This window comes from Aspergillus alliaceus (assembly GCF_009176365.1).
Source record: "Aspergillus alliaceus strain CBS 536.65 unplaced genomic scaffold BDW43scaffold_11, whole genome shotgun sequence".
In the NCBI taxonomy this organism is placed as follows: domain Eukaryota; kingdom Fungi; phylum Ascomycota; class Eurotiomycetes; order Eurotiales; family Aspergillaceae; genus Aspergillus; species Aspergillus alliaceus.
Genome location: NW_022474694.1, coordinates 627,462 through 653,042, shown reverse-complemented (window position 1 = coordinate 653,042; position 25,581 = coordinate 627,462). Strand labels below are relative to the sequence as shown.

The 25,581-nt window shown below is 49.9% G+C and overlaps 9 protein-coding genes across 9 annotated transcripts; 5 read left to right on the top strand and 4 right to left on the bottom strand.

The window, feature by feature from the left end:
- Positions 1–619: 619 nt before the first annotated feature.
- On the bottom strand, positions 620–2,338 carry erg8 (phosphomevalonate kinase; the record flags this gene model as incomplete). The annotated part of the gene is made up of 2 exons (XM_032048661.1): positions 620–1,932; positions 1,986–2,338. The coding sequence occupies 2 exons, from the start codon at positions 2,336–2,338 to the stop codon at positions 834–836; spliced, it is 1,452 nt and encodes a 483-aa protein (XP_031902634.1). The 3' UTR covers positions 620–833.
- Positions 2,339–4,351: 2,013 nt separating this feature from the next.
- Positions 4,352–10,075, top strand: BDW43DRAFT_298812 (pentatricopeptide repeat protein; the record flags this gene model as incomplete). The annotated part of the gene is made up of 8 exons (XM_032044620.1): positions 4,352–7,485; positions 7,516–7,639; positions 7,679–7,759; positions 7,790–7,882; positions 7,922–8,076; positions 8,107–8,140; positions 8,829–8,985; positions 9,066–10,075. 8 exons carry the CDS (start codon positions 4,352–4,354, stop codon positions 10,073–10,075), a joined length of 4,788 nt encoding a protein of 1,595 aa, XP_031902633.1.
- A 144-nt stretch (positions 10,076–10,219) lies between these two features.
- On the top strand, positions 10,220–11,123 carry BDW43DRAFT_26453 (uncharacterized protein). Its single transcript, XM_032040678.1, has 3 exons — positions 10,220–10,492; positions 10,558–10,654; positions 10,794–11,123. The coding sequence occupies exons 1-3, from the start codon at positions 10,413–10,415 to the stop codon at positions 11,025–11,027; spliced, it is 411 nt and encodes a 136-aa protein (XP_031902632.1). The 5' UTR covers positions 10,220–10,412; the 3' UTR covers positions 11,028–11,123.
- BDW43DRAFT_26768 (chloride channel) lies at positions 11,124–14,461 on the bottom strand. Its single transcript, XM_032041021.1, has 7 exons — positions 13,615–14,461; positions 13,492–13,559; positions 13,079–13,438; positions 12,949–13,026; positions 12,575–12,900; positions 12,175–12,529; positions 11,124–12,117 (listed from the first exon to the last, which is right to left on the bottom strand). Exons 1-7 carry the CDS (start codon positions 14,084–14,086, stop codon positions 11,233–11,235), a joined length of 2,544 nt encoding a protein of 847 aa, XP_031902631.1. The 5' UTR covers positions 14,087–14,461; the 3' UTR covers positions 11,124–11,232.
- A 200-nt stretch (positions 14,462–14,661) lies between these two features.
- On the top strand, positions 14,662–15,415 carry BDW43DRAFT_309123 (histone-fold domain-containing protein; the record flags this gene model as incomplete). Its single annotated transcript, XM_032046651.1, has 4 exons — positions 14,662–14,737; positions 14,791–14,876; positions 14,935–15,025; positions 15,081–15,415. The coding sequence occupies 4 exons, from the start codon at positions 14,662–14,664 to the stop codon at positions 15,413–15,415; spliced, it is 588 nt and encodes a 195-aa protein (XP_031902630.1).
- Positions 15,416–15,817: 402 nt separating this feature from the next.
- rip1 (ubiquinol--cytochrome-c reductase catalytic subunit RIP1) lies at positions 15,818–17,646 on the top strand. Its single transcript, XM_032041260.1, has 4 exons — positions 15,818–16,269; positions 16,410–16,498; positions 16,567–16,717; positions 16,789–17,646. The coding sequence occupies exons 1-4, from the start codon at positions 15,852–15,854 to the stop codon at positions 16,968–16,970; spliced, it is 840 nt and encodes a 279-aa protein (XP_031902629.1). The 5' UTR covers positions 15,818–15,851; the 3' UTR covers positions 16,971–17,646.
- Positions 17,647–17,655: 9 nt separating this feature from the next.
- she9 (putative mitochondrion biogenesis protein (She9)) lies at positions 17,656–19,419 on the bottom strand. Its single transcript, XM_032041259.1, has 2 exons — positions 18,777–19,419; positions 17,656–18,686 (listed from the first exon to the last, which is right to left on the bottom strand). Exons 1-2 carry the CDS (start codon positions 19,345–19,347, stop codon positions 17,788–17,790), a joined length of 1,470 nt encoding a protein of 489 aa, XP_031902628.1. The 5' UTR covers positions 19,348–19,419; the 3' UTR covers positions 17,656–17,787.
- BDW43DRAFT_269613 (putative stress response RCI peptide) lies at positions 19,420–20,748 on the bottom strand. Its single transcript, XM_032041258.1, has 2 exons — positions 20,437–20,748; positions 19,420–20,341 (listed from the first exon to the last, which is right to left on the bottom strand). Exons 1-2 carry the CDS (start codon positions 20,492–20,494, stop codon positions 19,920–19,922), a joined length of 480 nt encoding a protein of 159 aa, XP_031902627.1. The 5' UTR covers positions 20,495–20,748; the 3' UTR covers positions 19,420–19,919.
- A 2,883-nt stretch (positions 20,749–23,631) lies between these two features.
- Positions 23,632–25,375, top strand: BDW43DRAFT_309119 (SH3 domain protein; the record flags this gene model as incomplete). The annotated part of the gene is made up of 4 exons (XM_032046650.1): positions 23,632–23,723; positions 23,787–23,870; positions 23,926–24,088; positions 24,146–25,375. 4 exons carry the CDS (start codon positions 23,632–23,634, stop codon positions 25,373–25,375), a joined length of 1,569 nt encoding a protein of 522 aa, XP_031902626.1.
- Positions 25,376–25,581: the final 206 nt, after the last annotated feature.

Genomic DNA, 25,581 nt, shown 5'->3' with positions numbered 1-25,581 from the left:
TGTTTGTTGCAGTGGTAGATTGGCTTAAGGTGGTAGAGGGTGAATTACTATATGAGAATTAATTGGAATTAAACCATAGACAGATAACACTGCTTGTCTCTCTATGATGGACCGGCTTTTATGTGCATATGTATACTGTTTTCGGAGTAAAGGTAATTGTCCGATCCTTAGGGCCGACTTTCGGACTCGGCGTATAGACCAAGTCAAAATTAGGGGTAGGGATGACGTGGGTGCTATTGTCATTATCTCTACGTGGGGAGTTTAGGGATCTAGTTAACTTTTCTTCTTAATTTCTTACTTTCCTTTCTTTTTGGTGTTAGTAAGTACATGAGGCTTGGTTTGTTCGTCTGCACTAGGCTTATGCAACTCGGGGTTTGTTGTTAAGGATGGCTTCATCTTTATCATACTACGCAAATAGGGAGGGAACTTGAATTTGTTCTTATTTGATTATTTTATCCTTGAATTTGATCCTTTCTCACACACACAAACACTCACACTCACTTGAGCTGGACTTCGAGATATTGTTTCCCTGGTCATCTGGTAGCAGTATATCAATTATCAATCTTGGGGAGCTAACTTGCGAGGTTTCAATAATCGTGGTCATGTTTAGGCTAGAAATGCTCTTCGTCACTGGCGTCGCTATCGTAACAGAATGCTTGTGGGAGTGGAAGTAAAAGGAAGAAAGCAGACATTAACGCTGAGATTGAGCAGTGGAAGTCAGTAAGTATTTTAGGATGGATATCAGACACAGCATCCCCCAAATACTATGTAGGCTTGGGTTGTTCATTGCGCATGATGAGCATGTAAGCTAGGGGCTGGTGACGACACTCAACCTAAATCCATCCGGCATACTGCTCAAGAACTTCATTCTTGACCCCATCAGAGCCGTGACGCACTCCAAGGAGCCGGACGTTTCCTATCTTGCCACCGAAGTCGTCCTCCACCTTGCTTTCCCAGTTCTCGAAGAGCTCGCTCAACTTCTTTAACACCTGTGGATCATCCCGGATCAAGACAGCAATCGCGTCATACCCACCCGCACCGGGAACTACACCCCCAATGACTCCGTCAATTGCTGACACGGCATCGAGCAGCTCTGTTTGTACTTTTGGCTCAATGGGGACTCCCGCCTTGCGGGTCATGCTGCGAAGGTGATTTCGTGAGCGCTGGATGAGGCTGCGGACGTCATTGAAATCTTCGGGAGATTCTTGATTGGGACTCTGTGCTAGCTGCTTAAGTTGAAGGCACAGTCTTTCATTGTTCGACTGGAGGGCCGCCCAAAGAAGATCGGCTTCCTGCTGGTTTTGCTTTCGCCACTCGAGCACTTTCTTGACCAAAGAAGGGGAGTTTGAGCCGCACTCAACGTCGCACAGGACCATCTGCATGCCTCGAGGAAGTCGCATGCCGAAGTCTAGGCATTCCGTATCCCAAGGATGATTAGGATCGGCATCCTCCACAACTGCAAATAGTCGATCTTCGAATCCAGGGGAACCGACATCACAAACGGATTCCAAGACGCTCGGGGAGAATCGACGATATAAGCAAGAGCCATAGATAGCAGCAGCCACGTCAAACCCAGATCCCACTTTACCCTGAGCGGCGCAGTGCGCAGCCTGTGCTAAGTTATGTAGCTTGTCCCGAGAAGCTCCGAGGTCGTCCGGTTGTAAAGTTCGATGAATGACCAGGGACGATACCAGGGCGGTTACCAGAGCGGCAGAGGAACCTAATCCTGTCTTATGCGCCTCATGGAGGGGAACACCAAAGTTCACGAACCTTCCAGGAGCCTTGGAAGCTTTGGAGAAGGCGGTCTCGGAGTAGTAATCATTGTCAGCGAGGATTGTCACGGAGAGAGATCCAAAGTCCTTCGAGTCAGCGACGTAGCTAATGTAAGTAAGGGCATAGTTGAGAGAAGTTTCGACAAATGGATTACGACGCCTGGGACCCCTTAGCGCTTTAATAGATAGTGGAGGCCGCGAACACGCTCTTACCCTTCGTTTTTCTGAGCCACCTTGATACCGCCCCCATTCTCACAACGCTGTATGCTGTATTCCCACAGAGCGTCGACAAATTGTGGCGAGCGGACAACCACTACGTCTTCTTTATCCTTGTCGTCCACAGCACTTCCGTCATGGACTGTCTCCGTTTCGGGCCCTCCTTTCACTGAACTCGAGGACGCACCACGTCGATGACCCCTTCTCAACTGTTGGACAATGACATGGATCCTAGCATCGAGCGCGATTACCGTGCCTGTATAATTGCGGTCTAGGACGAGATAACCACCAGTAAGTAGAACCTTGCCCGGAGCGGACAAGGCAGTGCTCACAGAGGGCGGAAATGACATGAAGGCGGCCGGCGATCGTTTAAGCGGGGGCTCCCTTTTGCTCAGGGAATAGTTAGATGGGCTGGTTGGAGTCCAACTGGATCGGCGACAACTGGATATCAATAGTCAGTCAATACTCCGTATGCGTCTAGAAACAGCAGTTCTGCGACTTTAAACAAAGACCCGGTTGCGCTCGAGTTGTACGCACCAATGCGAGGATACTGAACGCCACAAAGAGCGAGCGTGGGGGAAAGGTTGGTGTTATTGACAAGAAGTAATGTACCCCGGTCTCATGTAGTAGTCTATGTTATTTCTTTCCCGAATCGATCAACTCTGCCCCGCCTTGAATCGTCACCGAAGACAGGATAGAGAAATGCGAAACTGAATGCCCGCAGGGGATCTGACTGTTCCCCAAGAAGATCATACGCTTATTATTATAATTATTAAATATGTAGATAGGACTGTTTATTTTCCTGAGGGAGAAAGCCGGGAGCTCCCCTAAACTCGTATTATTGTTCCACCGTTTGGGGTTTCCTGCTGTGGCTGCAGCTGATATAACATTGTGGCTGAGCCGGAGGGCTTGAGCTCCTTCGCTGACTAAGAAGCTTTTTCGCTTCTCACCTTCAAACAATCATCAAACAATGTCACCCAGGAAGGTCGTTCCAGCGTCATGCTATTTAATACTAGGTTATGCATTCGGCCGACTACTTAACCGCCGAGAGCAGGTTTGAATGACAGTTGATGCTCTGATCATCGTATGATATCGGACATTTCCCCATCGGACATTTAACCTCTGCTTGTCCTGTACTCCGTACTTATATATCCCAACAAAGTAGTTTCCAAGAACGAGGGAATAATTTGTACCTGCTAAGCAAGGATTAAACATCATCATTGGCACTAGAGAGGACAAGTGGCCAATACTACACGAGATGAGAAGTTTATCCCTTTCCTCGAATAACATGTCTCAGACTCAGCCTGCGATTACGTACCGAGGTGGATTGCTGGATTGCAAAACATGAAATAGTTCTATTCTGCCGGTCCATCTCTCTCTCTAAAAAACAGAGGGGGGAACAAATAAAATTCAATTCTAGCATACACTACTAACTGCCATGGAACGGTTTGCTATAGACTCGTCTATTAATCTGCCTTAGGCATCTCCGTCGGTCGTTCGGCCTGTCGGATATCCGGAGATGAAAATCCTGACCCACTCGGGGCTTAGATGCCAAACTCCGGTCAGGAAGAAAAAGACCCGGGACGCGGTGAGTCACGCTTGGCCAGCCAGAAGAATTCACGCTCCTGAATCTTCCTATGGCCCCAGTGTGATCGGCCCGCCGATTGGGTCAAGTCCCCTGATGGCTTCTCATCCTGGGGTTCGAGAGGGCCACCTGACCTGTGGCATTAGCCTTAGGCAACGAGGGAATGACGGGGTCGAATAGTACTTTTTGAAATTTTTTCTGTAATTCTCGTGTTTTCTAGTTTGCATCGGATGGATTTGGAAAAAAGCATAGCCATGCTCAGTCGCTCCTTTTAAATTACTCCCCCCTGGTTCCCGGCTGGGTCCTTGAAATGTAGACTGTTCATACTGATCTTCGTGGATACATACATTCCTTAGAATTCCTTCTAACAGGGTACGATCATCAAAGGTACGATATTGCATTTATTATCCATAATGCAGTCAAGTCATATCCGGGATCGGCACTAACCCTCTCTAGGATTGGTCGACGGATATCCTCGCCCTTCTCTCAAATATCCATCCCATTCCCTCTAGTCCGATCCGTCATATTTTTCGACATCTTAAAGAGAAGATTTTTTTCCCTTTACCTTCTTTTCGAACCCCTTGTATATATTAGCGCGTTCCTTTGACGACCGTTAGTCGTCAAATGAACCTGCATCCTTACTATAATTTTGATTGCAAGGTACGAATCAGATAACACCTCATTAGGAACCGCAGAGGCAACATCAATTGAAACCGCACGTGTCTAACCATTAAAACAGCATCGCCTCTTCACGCTGAAGAGGGCTCCTGCCAGATAAATGGTCTTCAAACCGTTTACCCATCTCGCACGTCAGAGTTTCACCAAAGCCTTCACCCATGGCTATGCTCAATCGGTAGTTGCGGCGTCGCAGACGTCCTACGCGTCCTCCACCACATTCAATTCTCTCGCCAATCAGCCGGCAAAGTTCTCCCGAACTGCTTTGCAAAATGTATTCCAACCCTCCAGTTCTTCCGGCGCTGGCGCCAAAGCCAGCCAAGGAGGCTCGGGCTCCGGTGACTTGGGTCTCGCGGCATATTATGCCGCGTGGCAACAGGCCCAACAGACCGGGGATGACAGTGATTGGAAACAGTTTCAAGTGAAGCGAAAATTGGGATGGAAGCCGTCGACGCAGGAGGAAGGGGCAAAGTCTAAGGAGAATAGCGTGAACTCGAATCCTCACAACTCGCCCCATCTCACGGCCTCGGCCAACGCCGATGTTAGTGCTCAAGTAGAGGAAGCGGTAGCTCGGGAAATTCAGATTCAGGAAGAGCAAGCCCAAGCTGAGGAAGCATCAGAAACTAGGGAGAACTCGGCCACAGAGGCATTCCCTGAATTACCACCAGACGTGGCCGCCATCTCGGATGCCTCTACGGAACAGGCACGTGTGGCTTCCGATCAAATTGTCCAGCTCGCTCTGTCAAAGCAGTACGCGGAGATTCCCAGTGCTTTCGAGGCACTGCTCAGAGATGGCATGACTCCCACGGTCGGTGCCTATAACGCTCTGCTGGAATCGGCCGTACGGCTTCATGGTGACACCGCTCACGCGATTCCTAAAGCGCTGGATGTCTACTCCGATATGCTCCGTCGCAGGGTAATTCCCGATGATCAAACATACCGGACTCTCGTTCAGCTCTTCGTGGAGCGTGCGCATGATGCCCTGAAGTCTAAGGCATCGCTCGAGCAGGACCGAATCCGCTACGGAGGGATGGAAGAGCCTGGCAAGTTCATGCTCCACTCGAGCGAATTGGAACAAGCCATTCTCGATGAGGACCACTCACTCGGTATTGCGATCAAGCTCTTCGACACTGCCACTACAAGACACACCGATCTCGTCTTCCCACTGGACACCTACAGCTACCTGATCATCGCCTGTGCCAAGGAGGGCCAGGTGGAGAATATGATCCGCATCTACGCCCACATGGAGACCAAGAAGGTCACACCGCACGCCTCTATCTTCCCATCCATGATCGATGCTTTCGCTTCTACTGGGGACCTCAAGAGCGCCGTGGAGTGCTACAATGAGTATAAGGCTCTGGCGGTTTCAGACGATAATGGTACTTTCAGCATTGTTAAGCGCCTGGACGGCCAAGTCTATGCCGCGTTGGTCAAAGCGTATCTATCGTGTGGTAAGGAAAAGGAGGCCTTGCGCTTTTTGGAGCGGATCCGAGCCTCTTTCGATGAGGTGACAGAAAATCGAGAATCTCGGAAAGATGCAGTTGAAACGGTGATTGTTCGAGATGGCCTTGTTTCGCACTCCCTAAAATCGGGTGAGCATGATAAAGCGTTGAGTCAAGCTAAGACACGGTTGCGCGATGGGGCCCTGGATCATGCCATTGCCGAAATCTGCATGGCTGCGGCGGATGCCGGTAACCTCAAAACGGCTTCCGAAGCATACGATTCTCTGCCTACTGATAACGCAAAACGTCATGGCCCTGCTATCTCGATGCTGGCATTATACGTGCGTCAAGGCAACGTGTCGGCGGCTAGGCCCCTGTGGGTGATGCTAAGCACCGTGGGTCAGACAACACCGGACATGGTTCAGCCGACGGCAATGTATTCGGTGGCCTTATTGAAGAGTGGTCAGATCGAGGAGGCGTTAATTGAAGCCCGTAATATGTTTGGGCGGATCCGCAACGCCTTGATCGACAACTCTTATCTACTCAACTCCGCCCGGGAGCAGATCAATGAAAGTCTTCATCTCATCGGTCGCGTTCTTATTCAGACTGCTGCTGTCCTCACTCCTCAAGCTGTCATGACTCTCCTCTGGTCAATGGTCGAGAATGGCGGACTGGTTTCCCCGGTCGCTGATCACGCTGTCGCCAGCCTCGGTCCCATTGCCATCCAACAACTCAACCCCCGCGATTTAACCCTTGCACTCCAGGTTCAGGCAGGCATGCTCGTCAACAGCTCTGCGTCTTTGGACGTTGCCCACCCAATCCGCTTCTCACACATGCTCGACATTGCTTTGGCTACCGGACTTCAAATGGACCCGTACACTACCCGTGTCGTCGACCAGGCCGTTGGGAAGCTATTCAACAGCCGCCCGGACATGGTAAGAAGATGGCACGACCACCTTGGACTAACCTCCAGCCCCTCTTCGTTCCTGTCCGATCGCCACACTCCGGTCTCTGAGATGTCGTCGACCATGACCTCAGCACCCAGCGAAGACTCGTTCGACCCGTACGCCTATGCCACCGACTTCAAAGGCTCTGCGTTGATTGCCGAACAGTTGGAAAGCACGAGCGGTCGGCCGGAGTCTCATCTCAACGAGGCCTTGACTCGATTGCGGACCATGCGCCGCTCTGGCCGTCATCCTCGCTACATTACCTATGCCAAACTGATCACCGCCGCCGCTAAATGTCATCGCAGCGATCTGGTCCATGAGATTCTCAGCATGGCTCGGCGCGATGTCCCTCTTCTGCATCAGTATCATGCTGTCAAGTACGGTTGGGTGTCTATCCTTGATGCCATGGTTGCTTCCTGCCTTACCCTAGGTGACCGCAGTCTCGCCTCCAAGTATCACCAGGAGCTTTCCGAACTCGGCTCGGCCCCTTCCGCCAACACCTTCGGTCTTTACATCACAACACTCAAGGAATCCATCAAGACCTTTGATGAAGCAACGGAAGCCCTGAAGATCTTCCACCGTGCGGTTGCCGAAGGTGTTGAGCCCACTTCATTCTTGTACAACGCCTTGATCGGTAAGCTTGGCAAAGCTCGCCGTATTGACGACTGTCTTCTGTACTTCGCCGAGATGCGTGCCAACGGTGTCCGACCAACCAGTGTCACCTACGGAACCATTGTGAACGCCCTTTGTCGAGTCAGCGATGAACGGTTCGCCGAGGAGATGTTCGAGGAGATGGAGTCGATGCCCAACTACAAGCCTCGCCCCGCCCCCTACAACTCCATGATTCAGTACTTCCTTAACACCAAGCGCGACCGCAGCAAGGTTCTTGCATACTATGAGCGTATGCTCAGCCGTAACATCAAACCTACCATGCACACCTACAAGCTACTCATCGACGCCTATGCCTCTCTGGAGCCTGTGGATATGAAGGCTGCGGAGAATGTCCTCGAAACCATCAAAGCCGCCAGACAACAACCTGAGGCCGTGCACTATGCATCCCTCATCCATGCTCATGGCTGTGTGATGCATGACATGGAGGCTGCCCAGCAGGTTTTCGAGTCGGTCGTCTCCAACAGGAACGTACGGCTGCAGCCTTGCCTATACCAAGCCCTTCTAGAGGCTATGGTGGCCAACCACCAGGTCGCACAGACGGAGGAGATTGTGAAGGACATGGCCCAGCGTCGAGTCGATATGACTGCCTACATTGCCAATACCCTGATTCAGGGATGGGCTACTGAGGGCAACGTTAACAAAGCCAAGGCCGTCTACGATAGCGTTGGTGTGGACAAGCGGGAGCCTAGCACGTACGAGGCTATGACTCGTGCCTTCCTTATGGCTAACGAGCGCGAGGATGCCTCTCGCATCGTGCAGGAGATGCTGTCTCGTGGATATCCGGCCGCTGTCGCCAGCAAGATCGTTGATCTTGTCGGTGGTGGTGCTACAGTCGCCGCTGCCCTCTAGGCGCTCGCGTCATGTCTGACGACTTGCCTTCCAATTTTATCGTTTGAGGCCGCACTAGAGATGCTGTTTTTCAAATCGGAAAGGGAAAAGAAAAAGAATATATTCATTTTTAATCTGTTCTCAGGGCTGGATCCCTGTCTTCGGCTGTTCCCAGCCCGTTTGGTCTCTGCATTGGCATTTGGGAGGCAATACAATGCCTATTGGTGTACATTGCTTTCTACATTTTGTTTATGATTTGCATTCAGCGGGTGATACGGCGTTCATGTAAAAATGGGGTTATTGGTGCTGTTTGATCTCTGGGTCAAATATTTACTATTATCTTTGTTGTTCCTAGACACTCCCAACTCACAAGTCAGGAAGATATACTGACTGCGGTTCGTTTTGGATTCTAATGCTTCTGTGGAGCTCACAGATCAGTTTTGGATAATCAATACAAGAACACAACTAAAGGAAAATTCTTTGTACCTCCTAACTATTCCCGTAGGGTTAGAGTAGGGTAGAGATGGTTGTTTGCGGCGTTACCGCCTTCGAACAGCTCCGGCTTATCGGCCAACCCCGCGGAATAGATTAAGTCATACAATCCATATACCTTCTGACTCCTTCCCTTCCCTGTCCCCTCCACTCCAATTAAATCATAGTCGATAGCAGACAGCTTATGCGTCCTCTCCAGCTGTCATCTTCGGCTCATTCATCGTTCCGTCACATTCAATTCGCTCAGGGTTATCTTAAAACCCCGCGACGTCTAGCCACCATGAACTCAGGGAGTCCAACTGCTGACCATGCCAGCCCTGGTGGTGACCATGGAAAACACCCCAGAAAGCTGATCTGTAGGTACTGCTCTTTAGGTCTCCTCCAGCGCAGCTACAGCTCTAGGAACTAGCTACTAACACATCTCTGCATTTGCCAGTCGCACCAGGTGACATCGACGTCTCCACCCCCAATGACCAGAGGACGCCCGCCAAACAGCCAGATACTGTTACGCCCACAAGTGTTTCTCGCCTCATCGCTGAGGCTCTCCGCTCGGAGACCTCCACGCCTGACTCTGTCACTGAAAATGAGATCGTCTCCCACCCCTCTCGCGCACATCAGTTCGTGACCAACCCGCCCCTCACCGTCTCCCAGATGCACCCCACCAACCCGCTCCACCAATTCCACACCTGGTTCCGCGATCCACGGTTGTCAGCATCATCGGCCCCGGAGACTTGTACCCTGGCTACAGCGTCTTTGCCCTCGGGTCGGGTGAGTGCGCGCATTGTATATCTGAAGGAGCTCGACGAGCGGGGCTGGGTAGTCTATAGTAACTGGGGCAGTCGGCAAGGGAAGGGTGCACAGGTCTTCGGCACCCAGATTGATGCAGACAGCGTTCTGGGCGCCATGCCTGAGCCAGACGCAGAGGACGGGGAAATGCCCCAAGGCAACAAGTGGGCGGCTCTCACATTCAGCTGGTCAACTACCGAACGGCAGGTGCGTATCGAAGGCCTCATTGAACCCCTCAGCCGCGAAGAGAGCGAACTATACTGGCGGACCCGCGAACGGGGCAGCCAGATCGGCGGCTGGGCCAGCTGGCAGAGCAAGGTGCTCTGGTCCGCGGAGCCGGACAGTTTGATCGAGCAGCGGCGGAAGAGTCTTGCGCAGGATGTGTACCCCCAGGCTCAGATCCCGGGTGACGTGAACGAGACAGACATCGATGATGGTCGGGCGCTGCTAGAGAAACGGGTGCGGGAAATAGAGGAGAGGTTCGCAAACACGGACCAGATCCCGTTGCCTCCTTTCTGGGGCGGCGTGCGCCTGGTGCCCGAGTCCGTGGAGTTCTGGCAGGGACGGCGTAGTCGACTGCATGATCGGTTCCGGTATGTGAGGGTGCATGATCCGAAAAGTGATTCGTATAAGTGGCGGATTGAGCGGCTGTCGCCATAGACTAGAGTATAGAGTAGATGGTTTGGGTAACTATATAAAAGAATTGAATAGCGACCATTGACATTCGACGATGATATACTCCTAACATACTCATTTTCACCTCTTATTATAATACAAACTCGTAATCTCCTAATCCTACTCTGTACTCTGCTTGTTATACCCGTCATGTCTTCAAGTACCACCAACTTCACTTACAACGATACCCAAAATACTTGGCAACAAACCGCCAAGAACCACCATCGATAACAACACTCACTCCATCCCGCAATCAACAACTACACACAGTACCTAACGCCCCCAATCAACAATCCCCAACTCCCTAAAACCATAATAAAAAATGTCTACCCACTCCCGCTGGGTCCTCCTAGCCCTATCCAGCGGCGCCTTCGCCGCCCTAAACGGCCTCTTCGCAAAACTGTACGTACCCAGGGTCATCCACCCAACCCCGTAAGAACAAGAACCACCCCCTAACACAACAATAGAACGACAGACTCCCAAACAACAACCTTCGCCAAATCCCTCCTTGCCTTCCTAAGTCTAACAGGCGACCATCCCACTCTGGAGATGCTAGTCAGGGGTGTATGTCACGATTAATTAATCCCTTTTCCTTCCTACCCCTTCTCACCACCTACCATGCCCCCTTCATCAATTATTCAAGAATTTAACCACCTCCCCAAAGTTCCATTTGCATGTGTAACCATACTAAAATGAGAAACAGGCTTGTCTGGGCCTTAACGTCCTCTGCAATGTGATTATGTGGGCTCTTTTTACGAGGGCGTTGACGGCTGCGCCGTCGACGGTGAAGGTATCAATTACGAATACGGCGGCGAATTTTCTTGTCACGGCCGTTCTGGGGATGCTTGTTTTTCGGGAGGAGGTAAGGGGGCTTTGGTGGGTTGGGGCTGGGATGATGGGGGGTGGGTGTGTTTTGGTGGGCATGAGGGATAATTAGATTCTTTTTGTTTGGTAATAGATCCGTTTATTTGTAGAGTTGGGTTGGCTTTTATTCTTTGGAGTTCTGGGGGAATATACATACGCAGTGTTATATGATAGGATATGTATTGGGATTTGGACTTGTTGGATACATGCATGGAGAATCAGGGTCATACAGTCTCTATATCTATATATACATACAAACATGAACAGGGATATCAGTGTTACCGTTCTTCTAGTTCCATCAGTCTGTCATTTTCGTCATCAGTGCCAGTTGGCATGCCTCTTCCTTCGCGCTGGTCGGGTAAGGCGACTCGATTTGTTCGTCGCCAACGGGGTAGTTGGGAGCCCACCCGTTGCATGAAATGCCATACCCGCTCTTCTAGCGTGTCGCTGGAGCGAGCACTCACCTCGCCGCCAAAGGGACCTTCCGTGGCCTGGGTTGCGGCAAGGGCATGTTCCTGGGCTTCGACTTTGAATTGGTACTTGAGACAGTCTTTGACGGTGACGAGGCCGGTCAAGCGGCCGCGGTGCTCCACGAGAATCACGCGAGGTCCGATCTTCTTGAAGATTTCAATCACGGTCTCTAGGGGAAGACGTGGGTGCACGGTTAGTGGTGTGTGGTCCGCATATCTGCTGAAGTCAACGTAGCTAGAGCCGACACTGTCCTGGATGGCATCAAAGGTATCAGGAGCCAAGTGGTTTCGTGAGGTGGAAGACGCCCTATGCACTACGGAAGCCTCGGCGGCTTCTTTAGTGAATACGCACCGGGCACTGGGGGACAGTATGCCTTCCGCTCTGATACGATCAATGGCGTACCGGAGTTCTGTGCGGCCGATGTATCCTACCAGGGTCTTCTTTGTTCGGTTGTCTACGATGGGGAAACCCTGAAATTTGTTGTCGCTCAAAAGGTGCTCTGCTTCGCGCAGTGGGAAATCGGATGCAGGAAGCGTGACAGGGTCGGCCGTCATCGCGTGCGACACGGGGACATTGAAGACATGGTCTTCCTTGTTATCAAGGAAAGGGAAACCGTTAAACCATATCATTCGGTCCGCGATGCCACCATTGCCGAAACGGTCACTGACGGCCTTCGTAATTCCTACCACAATCTGATTGTCGTGAATGTTAGTTGCGTATGACAAGTTGTAGTATCGGTATAAACTTACCATGGTAGGGAGGATATAAGTCAATGCTCCAGTCAACTCAAACATAATAACAGTGACAGAGATAGTTAAATGCATAATACCACTCAAAGCTGCTCCTGCACCTAAGAAAGCGTAGGTTCCTGGGGTAATACATGGCACGTCCGGCTCACAGGACGCGAAAAATGCCGAGTCAGGGAAGTGCTCGTGTAACGCCTGGACAAGGATTCCAACCAAGCGGCCAAATGACGCTCCGATGGCCATCGATGGCACGAAAATCCCCGCAGGTACTTTGCAACCGTACGATATAATGACCAAGAAAATGCGGAGTATCGTGGCGATGGCAAGCGAGCTGACCGAGGACCACCGGTTTTCGGCCCTAGCATCGTTAGCAATGCTTGCGAACCTCGTTAAAAGTACTCACTCGCAAAGACCATGGTAGTCATGACCGCCTTCACACTCCCGGAACAGGATCTCCATCATCTCCGTCATATTTATTTTCAAGAACGTGTTGGGATAGCACAGTAACGCCGTTATGGCGGCCAATACTACTGTTTCCATAACAGCATGCTGCGAGAGGTATTTCTTCCGGAAGGCTTGAACTCGGAGGTTCCACTTGATCACAAATGCCCCGTACAACCCACCAAACACACCCAGAAGGATAAAGAATATCAACTCAAAAAAGTGCCACGTGCGGTCGTATTGCACTTGGAACATGACCAGCTGTCCAGTCCTGAAAGGGTTCATCGCCTGGGCCACGTTAGCACCTGACGATCACTTCATATGTGAGGTACATACCGCTAACACGCCGGTCGCGACCAGGGCGCAAAAGTAGCTACGCCATAGGGTCTTGAGCGGGAAATAGGATGCCATTTCCTATACTCGATCAGTATCCTCGCCCCTAAACAATAGATACTCATGTGCGTACCTCAAGGGAAAAGAGCACTCCTCCAATGGGACTACCAAATGCGACAGCCACACCTGCTGCTGCTGTGGCCGTCAAAACCTCCCTTGTCTTTGAAGCACTCTGTTTATATTTGCTAAAGAGCCGCGAGATGACATTTCCAGCGCAAACAGCAAAGTGAACACTAGGTCCTTCTTTACCCACAGAGAGACCCGAGGCGATGGCCAACGGTAGCGCAATCGACTTAATCAGAAGCGTCCATGCACCCAAAAAGCCTTTCATAACAAACCCAGCGATGATGCATTTTATTTCGGATATACCGGAACCTGCGGCATATGGGGCGAATGATTTAACCAAAATCGCGGCGATAAAGGCAAACAACACCTGTTTAGGATTTAGTGACAACCTCTGCAGAATATGAAACGTGGATGACATACCGCAAAGAAGATATACACGATATAGTTCATGAGCCAGAAAGAGGTCCATGTCTTCCATTCAGGACAACCTAGGAATTGGTGAGCTCCATCACAATAGCCAGTAAGGCGGCAGTCGCAACACACCTCCCTCCGAACCCCAGCAACAGAATGATTCATTGAGGTAGAATGCTGTCGTACAATGGCCCAACTTAATATCGGACAGCCACTCGGTGATGATGTTTAAGAAGGCCGAAATAAACCCTATCACAGCGCCCACGATCGTGATAACTAGCCAAGCTTGTCCAGCGTCGTAGGACTCGCGCACCTTGCGTCTCCACCCAAAAGCGCCTTCTTTATCCCAGAAACCAAATCCATCTCGTCGCTTTGCTCTCCGTCGCGCTTGCTCATGAACCGCATCCTGAACCCAATCGATCGTTGTAAAATCCTCATATCGTTTGATCTCACTGATTTCTTCTGTAATTGCGGTGGAGTGGCCATTGGCCGGTTGCTCGGCAGTCGAAGTCGTGGATAAGCCTGATAACCTCCTCCAACTCCGTCGCTCAGACAGTACTGAGGGTGAATGCGGGGAGGTTGATGAGTCAGGCATCGAGCTCATACCATGGACTGAATTTGCGATAGGAGCATAGTCGATGGCGATCAAGAAGAGTAGTAAGTAGTAGAACTGATCCTGGGTTATGACGACTGATCAATTGATCGCAGCTTCATTATTGGGCAAAGCCGCGCGGCCACGTGAGAAAGCAACTAAATGAATTTCCGCCTTTCGGCATCTGAAACAGAAGAATAGAATAAAATAAGACTATTGGAGCTATAGACATTATTATAAACTGCCTTTAAGAAAAATTGAATCAGGATGAGAAGGAAAACAAATGCAAGCACAATAACAGCTCACAAGTTTTAGTTGATTTGAGGTATTGAATCCACTGATAACCAAATGTGTATTTTATCGGCACTGACGCCACACGCTATATGGATTTCCACGCCGCACGCCCCAGTGTCAATTGGTTAACACACCTCCTTCACTCTTCATAATTTCAGGGTTCTTGATCAAACACAAGAAAAGCTGGGACTGGTTCCTCGTAACTATCGACTTTACTTTCTTCCACAATTTTCAGCAAACTTTCCCATTCTCTACGTTGAGCCAACGCCGCGACCTCTCGACGCGACTCCGCGATGCCTCCCAAAGAGAAGAAGTCCACCCCGGACTCTGCACCCCCTCATGAGGTCACCGGCCAGAGCGCTCTTCCCAGTACGCGGGCAATACCCTCCGGAATAGAATTCCTCGGTTGACTGGTTTTGCAGTTTCTCGGATAAAAAAAATCATCCAGCTAGACGAGGACATAGTACAATGCTCAAGCAACGCTACGTTCGTGATTGCGATGGCTACAGTGCGTGGTTCTTTCGCGCCAGCGTCCTACTTAACTTGCTCACGCTGACGGCTTTTAGGAAATGTTCATCCAATATCTCACAGAGCAGGGGCACAACGTCGTCAAGTCCGAACGAAAACCACGAAAGCTCATTCAATACAAAGATCTAGGTCAGTCACGCGCAGTGTTTTTCTGCGCCTTGCGGTGTACTGATGTGAATCATAGCTACGGCGGTTTCGCGAATCGATAACTTGGAATTCCTCTCCGACGTTATTCCCAAGACTACCACCTATAAACAATTCAAGGAGAGGAAGGCGAAAGAAGCCAGCAGAGAAGGCGAAATCGAGAAAGGACAGCGCACCCTGAATGGAACGGTACCACACGCCAACGGAGAGTCGGAACATCAGGAGGATCTACAAGCTGTGGAAGAAAAGCCATCGAAGAGCCCTCGGACGCCGGTGGTTATGCATGCGACTGGCGCAGTGAGCACGCTAGTAGTCGATCGAACTATTGATAGCCAGTATAAGGGAGAGGATGGGGATGTGGAAATGGCTGACTAATGAATTGGTCGTTCTATACTTCCAAAATCATTGGGGAGTTGCATGTATGGGGAGTTCATGGATTTGGGTGCTTCATTTGTTGGCCAAAACGATAGTGTTAGTATGGTCTCTTTTGCAATTGGGTTAATGGGAATGGACGGAACGGGAAATCACGGGCACGCTCCGTCAGCTTGGAACAGTTGTTGTTTGGATTGTTTTTATATACTAAAAGGGAGTAATGGGGAAAAACAAAATTCAAATTGAATAAAGAATATTATAGAAACTAGTACTTCAATCTTCCAAAACATAATCTCAATATTGGAATTGAGGATAACAATTCCCGAGTACAATGGGGTACTCGTCAAGGTAGAAAATAAGGTGAGTGCCGGAGTGTGACCCAATCAGCCAATGAGGCGCCCCGTGATTCCGAAGCGAAAGCTCTGGTTCGACTTTCCGTATGCCGCGCCTCCGACTTCAACCTCCAACATCTGGAAAATCCTCCCTCGTCCACCTTGACTCCCCCCTCCACCCTCCCTCAACCGGTCGTCCGTCTTTGCAATTGACTGCAATTGCTTTGTCCGCCATGTCTCTCTCCTCCGCTTCCAGCTCTCTGTTGCGCGCTTGCGCCCGCCAACAGCTGCCCACTGCCCGCGCTGCCATGGCCTCCTGCCAGCAGCGGAGGGGAGTCGCTGATGCGTCCAAGTCCTCCTTCGACAGCCCTTTCACCAGCGCCAAGGAATCCTCGAACTACAAGGTCCCTGATTTCAGCAAATATGCCTCCAAGAAGTCCCCACGCTCCAACCAGGTCTTCTCTTACTTCATGGCCGGCTCCCTCGGTCTGGCCTCTGCTGTCGGTGCCAAGGCTACTGTTCAGGGTAGGTCTTCCCTGGGCATTATCGATTGAAAAGGAAGAACGGCGATGTATCCGAATATGGAATTGGGATAGTTGGGTTGTTTGGATAATCGGCGGATTGGATCATTCGGAGCGTATGGCTGATGACATTTTCACCAATAGACTTCCTAGTCAACATGTCCGCCTCTGCCGACGTCCTTGCTCAGGCTAAGGTTGAGATCGGCCTTGCTTCTATCCCTGAGGGCAAGAATGTATGTTAAGACAGTCCCTACGAAGCCGCTTTCTGTGTGACATGATTGGCTGATCTCATATCAAACAGGTCATTATCAAGTGGCGTGGAAAGCCCGTTTTCATCCGTCACCGTACCCAGGATGAAATCAACGAAGCCAACTCCATCGAATGGCAGTCTCTCCGTGATCCTCAGGCTGATGAGGACCGTGTTCAGAAGCCCGAGTGGCTTGTCATGCTTGGTATGTGATATGATCCGGAACGGCTACATATATACTTTAGCCGATATCTAATACATTTGCGTCTGCTTTAGGTGTCTGCACCCACCTTGGTTGTGTCCCCATCGGTGAATCTGGTGACTTTGGCGGCTGGTTCTGCCCCTGCCACGGTTCTCACTACGACATCTCCGGCCGTATCAGGAAGGGTCCCGCCCCTCTGAACCTTGAGGTTCCTCAGTACAGCTTCCCCGACGAGGACACCCTCATCATCGGTTAAGCGAGTCAAACAATGCCTATTTGAGCGAGCGGTTTATCCGACGGACGGGAAACGACGTTGAAGGGGATAGGAGAGTGAAGGTTTGTAACTGCACTTTAGATGAAATTTCTCTGTGTCTTGTCAAGATGAAAGAGACCTTGTTTTAATACGGATCGATTAGAAAAACTGAGCCTTGTGTTTCTATTACTTTCAACAACACCCCCCGTCCGTTTCTTTTTCGCTCCTAGAGCCTGTATCACTCATTGTCCTCGGGATCTTTTGCTCCTTTTGTTCTGGGTATAGAACCTTTCTGTCACTGGCTACCTTACCGTGTCCCCGCTCATCTTGTTCTTCCAACGCCTTAGAGGGACTGAGGAGAGTATCGATGAAAACAGGAGATGGTTGACATATAGATGTATACCTTCTGTACCTCCTTTACTTGTATCTACATAGTTGTTTTTCTGGGTATATTGACATGCGATTTCTTTTGTTCGTTCTTCCCGTCCTCTGGCCTTTTGATCTATCAGTAACGTAAAGTTAATATCGTTGAATATCATGGAGAATAATGGCACGATACTACTAATAAAAGCTTATAACCAAATTAGCGGTAAGCGACCGCCAACTCATCTATCTAAAAGTACTATGCGAGAAACAGCGGTCATACGAACATTTGCCGGTGTGACCCAATGCCTAGATGCAATAGATAATCATTCATTCAAGTCTATTTTACACAAATGCTCTATGCGAACATCTATACCACGTTTATACACAGTATTTCAAACAATGGTAGGCTAATTACAATGGCACATCTAGCTCGATACGCTTACATGCAGTCAATTCACCGCGGTCGGATAAGAGCAATCACTAGGCCCATAATAGCTGCACCAGCAGCCGCGCTCTGGAGAGCGAGGGATGATAGGTCCCGTTGGGTGAGGACGATGTTGCGATCGCTGAAAAGATCGCCGATATACTGACGCCATGATTCAACGGATGTAGGAGGCAGGCGCGCGAGTTGAGATTTGGCGGATTCGAGAAGATCGTTCAGGGCATTCGGGGTGTTAGGTGCTGTGGTTTCGGGTAGTGTTGTTTCGGGTGCAGTAGTCGCTGAGTCTGCGATGTCTGTGACTTCGGTTGAAATCACTGCGTCAGAGGCTGTGTCCTCGGCCGCTAGGGATGGGGCAGCCGCGACGAGAGGAGCGGATGAGTCGGCGGTAGAGGGCACAGCGGGGGTTTGCTGGGTGGTGCCAGCAGGAGCCAGGATTTCAACGTGGTTGATCGTCTTTTCCTTCTCTATAGCTTCGATAACCTTCTCCTCGAAGCCCTTGACCAGTCTCTTCCGGCGCCAGGGTTCCACGGCGATCTGGAAGATCAGGAAGAGAAGAACGTTCATGCCCATCAAACCCCAGGTACCCCAGGTACTCATCCGACGGATCTTGTCCGACCAGACCTGCTCCTCGTGGTACCGGGAAAGGATACTTTTGTTTAATTGCGCGGCAGCTTCCTCGGATTCACGTTCCGCTGCTGTCAGAGCCTCCTGCGCTTCGTTCTCAGCTACTTCGTTGGTGTGGTCGTTACGGTAGAGATGGGTGAATCGTTCCAGGTCTGCCGGCGACCAGGCATGTTTCCGCTGGAGAAGTTCGTTGACTTCACGCTGCGAGGTTGATCGATTGTTGATGGCGGCCGCGTAAGCATCTTTGGCTTCACGGACTCGAAGACGGGCTGCTCGAACTCGGTCCTCTGTTGGGGAGATTGGCGGTCAGTAGAGGCGGCCGGGTAACTCTCCTCCGAACAGAAGTATGTAAGGGGGCAGGTTCACTTGATTCATACCTTGGGTGTGTATATCTTTCTTGAGTGCTTCAATAGATGAATATCCAGTCAAATCATTCAATCGCTGGCCCGCCACGAAAACATTGGATTGAAGGTTATCCATCATGTTTGTAAATTGTTTTGAAAGCTGGGACCTGCGATTCTCCAGATAAGACGGCAGGCCATTGCCTTCGATTCCCTGGGAATTAACATCACCATTTACCCCCTGTTGTTTTATGTGCACAGTCTCATTCCCCTCCTTGAGAAGACCAGGAGTCTCCAAGCTCCCCGCTTTGAGGTGAATCGTTGAGCTCTCCTCAGGCAGAGCCGAGGCAGGCTGGTCCTTGTCCGCCCACTGCTCAGCGGTCTTTCCATCTTTCAATTTGTCCGCCTCATTGGATGAGTACAACGCAGGATGCGATCGGAATTGGCATTGTACACAGACTGAAAACTGCCGGCGTAAATCTTGACCAGCCAGAAGAGGCTTCGGGCCAACGGCGGAAAGAAGCGGTGATCGGACCGGACGAGATGGCCTTGTGAAGGTGGCAGTTGACCGGAGAGACTGCCTGAGCAGCAATGGCATGGACTGCATGGCCGGTTTGAAGGGCCACGAGAACCTGACCAGGCGCTGGTTCGTTTGTTGAATGGCTGTCAGGTGGTTTGTGGTTGGGGAGTGGATTCCAAAGGGAAGGCGGGAAAGTCGGCGGAATCGAATCGCCTGCGGTTTTCTTCGGGTTTCTGATAAGAAACACGATAAGTGATTGTGGCGTGGGTATGCTCATTCCACCATGCAATATGTCTGGATATATGAGAATGGCTCCAGTAATGATACGCAGTTATCTACTTGTACGTATCTATGAGAATTTTCGATTTGAATTGTCGACGGCGGTTCTACATAGAATGGAGCGGATCTATCACTAAGTCCGAAGCACATACCAGGGTCATAGCGATAAGAAAATACACAAACGATATCTTTTCATCTCTTGACATTAGACGTAAGCTAGCCCATACAAATAATAGTTTCATGACCTATAAATCTGGAGAAAGTACAGAAAATTACAACCGGTCATACCGCAACCCAAGCGGCCCTTACACACAGCAGTGATCCCGATAGGTGACAAACAGATGGCAGTACCTAAAGCCTTCCATGCTTGTCTATTATATTCAGTCCTGAACCTTGTGATCACCCTTGACGGCTTCCGCATACGTGGGTGGTGGCCGTGAATCACTCTGTGTTTGATCGCTGCTACTACCGGCTGCGGGCTCACCCTGGGGCTTAGGAGTAGGCTGTCGCTGTTGCTGTGAGGGGTTCTGTGCCGCCTGAGCTGGCGCCACCGTACCGTAGCTTCTCTGGGATGGATTCTCAATCTGTTGGTGAGAGACGTAGTAATATGTCACGTGGCCATTCTCGACGTCCCTTCGATGGGCCTCTCCAGGGATGGGTTGGTAATATGGATCATCAAAATCCAGTTCTGGGTACTTGAGAATGATGTACCAGGCATGCAATAAGCCTGGTACATAGCCGAGGCAACAAAGGGCAAGATTGATGATCGAGTCGGCCGTGCAGATGCCTACTTTGATCCACACTGCGTAGGGTTAGCGAGGAGTCTGACATCTAAGTGATGGGGGCACGATAAAGTAGTGGGGCAGGCAACTGATTTAGAGGGATGCCGATACGCACCTGCGACTGGTGGGAAGAATATCGCGAGAATCGCCAGGAAGATGTCTGAACCGCACATGATTGCTTCGGTAACTAGGTGCTATCTGGATGGGCCTGTTATCATGCAAGTCTTCAATATGGCAGAGACGCGCGCGCTATGTATTCTATAGTAATGTATCACGAAGTGAGTAGGTGCTGATAGTAGATTGTAGATGTTTGGATGACGGCAGCAGAAGTTCCAACTGTAGATGCCTGCGGGTCAGATGACGTCGTTGCGATCACCTGATCCTTGACGAATGGGATATCTCAAGCAGTCAAATAAGTGCCTTTATATTTGAAGTATGGTTCAATTTGTTTGGAGTATCATTTTCTATCTCACAGTTACTCCTTCGCATTGAGAACTTATGCGCATGTTCTCTTCCCCTCTACTAGTACGATACGGGCAATCGCAGGGGGGGTTCCTCCAAGAATATATATATTAGCCGTAGTGCTATATAGTTATGTACACCACTCACTACACGACGTAAAAAGCCCAATTCAATACTAAGTTGCGTTAAATATCGGGTGTCTTTTTTCTCTTTTTTTCATTTTTTTTTTCAAAAGGAAAACCGTTTCTCTCATCAACGACCATACATTTCTAATTCAGTTTTTCAGAGATATGATATACTCAATGTGTGGTATATACTTTGTGACTCATGTGAACTTTCTTCGAGTCCGTCATCGAGACTCAAGAGCGCAGTACCTTACACAAATCTATACTATCGATTATGTACTATATATATCTGTTGAGATGTCTATCATGAAATAGATCAAACGATATGAATGGGTGCGACATCTATTCTGTATGGCTGACTCTACAGTATATTATTACTAAGCGCGATTATGATAACTACGGACGAGAAAAGAAAAATTCCCCGATAGTTCGCTTGAGATTTGATTAAATTGGGAGAGATCCACTTTAAGAAGTCTGGTGGATGTGATGGATGTGGAGTATCCTGGTGTGTTTGTGCAATTAGTCTCCCTATGATTACCCTTACACTCTTTACATGGATACTTTTCTCATATTCAAGGGCTGTAATCCCTCGCTCTGGCCTAGCTAGGTAAGGGCCGGTCGAGCCTTCGAGTCTCCGAAGCAAGGAAAATAAACTGACCCACAAATGGGCCTGTCGTAGATTTATACGGGAGTCTCCACAGTTTGCATAGAAGTAATTAAAAACTGCACAAAGTTTCACGATGAACAAATGTGCCTGATCATGCAGAAACATGGTGTTGTCTTACTCGTATGTCAAGTCACTCGAGAGGCTAAGATGGTGATCGGCCAGCTCAGCTGCTGCGCACCTCACTGGGTAAGTAGAAGCCTAGAAGAAAGATTCCGAAACACCGGCCTCAAGGGTTGGATATTATCGATAGCACTAGGTACCACGCTGGTTTTATACTCTTTCGTCTCTGTATCTATGGGATCAGTCTAGTCTTTTGTCTCTTTCAAACAGATAGTGCGTAAGACACCCATACCATGGGATTTGCCTGAAAATTGGTCAAGCTTAATGAGGACATCTAGTGTATACTATTTTCTCCAATGAAATTAGAATGGATTGAAAAATATTTTCTTTCCTCTTTTTTATAGCAAGCGGCGGCATAGTAATTCTCAGTCCCAAGGGTCCAACCCGTCCTGTAGTCTGGAACGCCATGCAGCCCCACTTGATGAAAGAGGAAACTTCATCACAAGACAATTTAGAACCCTAAGCCAGGAACAGAGGCAGGTAAGGTAATTCACCGTATCAATGCTGCGGTGCGATCACAGATTACTATCGCTGGATAGGTGTTGGTGATCTGGCACCTGTGATGCTGTATTGGACACCAACGGGGCGAAAAAAAAGAAATAGCGCAAGAATATTCGACGGCTGGTCATGAAATGACCATTGATGGTCTCCATGTGCCACGTCAGAATGTTGAATGGGAGGGACAGTTATCTATCATGTCTCGGACTTGACCCTGTAGTTTTTATATGTACTGTACCGCTTCCAGCACGGAGTTTAGTATCTTCAATGTGAGTAAACTTTGCTTTTCCTGCAGTCGTCTTTGGCTCGGTTGGTCTTCCACTCGACTGGTCAACAACATTCTACTCTCCGGGATATCTTAAGGATCAGATTTCCCCTCCCAAGAATATCTCCAAATAAACATTGAGTTCATATCGCACTGTCGATCGATACTATCACATACTCTTTGTTCTTGAAACCTTTAATCTAGTCGGACCACCATCAAGTTCGATTCCCGTTCGCGTGAAAGTGGATCTTGTTGGTGAGTTTAGTCAAGTTTAATTTGGGCGCGGCGGCGGCAGCAGCAGCAGCACCACCAGTTGATCGGGATCCTAAACCTTGCGGAGGCAGTCTTTCAAATGTTCTAGTCCACCATTCCATATAGGTACTAATTGTTGGACGAACGAAGTTTAGTGACGAGTGGAGTCTAGTTTAATTGGAACGACGCCGACCCTCTTGTGAACCGCCCATTTTGTCGCTTCCTTTCCCCCCTTTTGCTTGAAGGCTTAAACTTAGCCTTGCTTTTTTGCCTGTGCCCTTGCGACACGATCGACCGACCGTGATATTATTACGACTACCCCAACCTAGGTTGGAAAGCTTCCGAACCGTTTGCCGGTTACTCAGCCTGGTTCTGTGCCGTTCATTGTTGAGCTCCTCAGGCAAGGAATAATTCCAGGATCTGGAAACCACGACCTTCTAGCCCATTACCTTCTTCTGTTCGGGGCAATTTTCTTTTTTTCCCTTTCTCTTCCCTCTTGTGTTTCTTCCCGTTCTTCGCAGGACTAGGCCACTCGTTCACTTCAATTCTTCGTCCCGTCGACTTTTGCTGACCTTTTTGTGCGCTTTGTTTCTTCTTTCGGACCCTGCTCCCTTTCGCTCCTTTTTGTACAGCTTGACGCGCTTCCAGTCCTTTTCGATCAGTGGTCGAAACGTTTTCCCCCCCCCCCTCTAAACTTTTCCGAACACTTCGCCCCGGAATTGAGAATACAGAGTCGCCAGCTAGCACCAACATGAGAGTATCCGCCAACTAAATCCCTGGCTGAACTGAACATCCGACTTACAGTTTGAGTGAGGGTCTTCAACCGCACGCCTGCATCTCAGTTTCGTCTTGGACAGAATCTCCCCACTGCCATTGGGACTATCGAACTGTTGAAAGACAATCGTATAGTCGCAGGCTGACATGGCAACCTGCATATCTCTCAAGGGCTCGACGCAATGTCCCGCCTGGAATGGTTCCTCAATATCAACTAGCTCCAGTCTCTACACGGATTTGTACGTCTCGCGGAAGTCAAAACCCTGCGACACCCCGGATTGGTTGAACTGACATTTTAATAGCCCATTCATGCAGAATGTAACAAGCGTAAAGCAATTTGACCAGGAGTTGAGCGATTACGTCAAAGGACGCTACGTTACCCAGAAGTAGGCCTTCCTTGTCCGCTAACATGTGGCTCATCTAACCTATCCTGCTTACCAGATATGTCAACTACTTGGGTTGCCAAAGTGCTAATCTCACAGATACTGATGAATTTTATGCGCGCTACACTATTAGCGCCATATGCAGCGGGCTTGTTCAAAGCTCGAAGAAAGATTGCGATCTATCCGATAATGAGTCCAAACCGCTCTGTGCCGATACCTGCGTTAGTGCTCCCCTGCCTAGCCAGTGCCGTATTTTCTTTTCTAACCACCTGGGACAGGCATTGATGGCTACAAGCGAGGCAACTATCTTACTTAACCCTGATCTTTGCCCCAAAAGATCTGGTAATTATATGAGTCAAGTCCGTTCGGACTTTACCGTGTGCGCTCTTCCCGCAGATTCATTAACTGTGACCTGCATCTCGGGAGCTGACAACGAGTCTACCGAATGTGGATATGGGTCGAATCTGGTCGGCTTGTGCGGATTCTGCGGCGCAAGTTCACCTAATTCTACTGATTCTTGCTGCATAAATTCGAACGCCGCGACTCGATGCAAAGACGTGACGATCCCCACCTCATCGGCCGTCCCGCCCATTTTCACATCGACATCTAGTCCGACTGCAGGGGCGTCGTCCGGCCATCTCTCGGGAGGCCAAATTGCGGGGGCTGTGATTGGAGCTGTGGCTGGAGTGGCCCTCTTAGCGGCACTAGCTGCGCTGGCTTTAATATGCTGGAGACGAAAGCGAAGGGCTCGAAATGACAACGCTCTGAATCAGCCAAACCCCCAAAGGAAGGGGTTCTCTCCAATGCAACCTAGTCCCAACCAGCAAGGTTTTGCGCCAATTCCGGGGGGACGAGTGGCCAGGATGTCAGCCCTGCGTGAGGCCCCTAGCTATTCACCTGGACGCTCTCGTAATTCTGGGGCCCTCTTTGGTGCTGGGAAATACAGCGATTCCTCTAATTCGGATCATTACGGGGCGAGTCCCGGGGCTATGTCAAAGAAGATACCCCCAACCGCAGGCAAACGTACTGCCTCGCTATCTAGCGCATCGGCTTTGGCTGGCGCAGGTAGTGATGGGTCACCTCGCTCCGGCATCGGTGGTCAATACTCATCCCCTGAGGGAGTAGCCAGTGGCCAGTCCGAGCAAATGTCGTCATTCCATGATTATTACTCACAAGACGACATTCATCCTGGGGACAAGGTTGCCGTCCTTTGGGCGTATCAACCACGAGCGGGTGACGAGTTTGGTCTGGAGCGAGGAGAGATGCTGAAGGTAATTGGAATTTGGGATGATGGCTGGGCGACTGGTATTCGAGTCCCAGAGAGTGCAGAGGACTATGATACCCGGCATCGAGAACAACGCGACAGTGGTGTGTCAAATGGCTCACACAGACCGATTGCTTCTCCTTCGCCAACCGGAGAGATAAAGGCATTCCCCATCGTCTGTGTGTGTCTACCTCAGCATTGGAGAAAAATTATCGATGGGGGACAGGGTGATGATGGCGTATGATAATCAGCAGCTACTCGTGCCCTAGCTGGAGAGCACGATGTCCTTAACTCTAATGCCGGTTTATGTTATTACGATAGCGCTTTTTGTCACTTTTCACCCACGACCTTCGCCGGGGCTGTTTGATAGATGTCGTTTGCTGCGGAATCAGCGGGAAAGGATTTTGTGCGTATTGGCATCGAAGGCCACCATACACGTACGCTTCCATC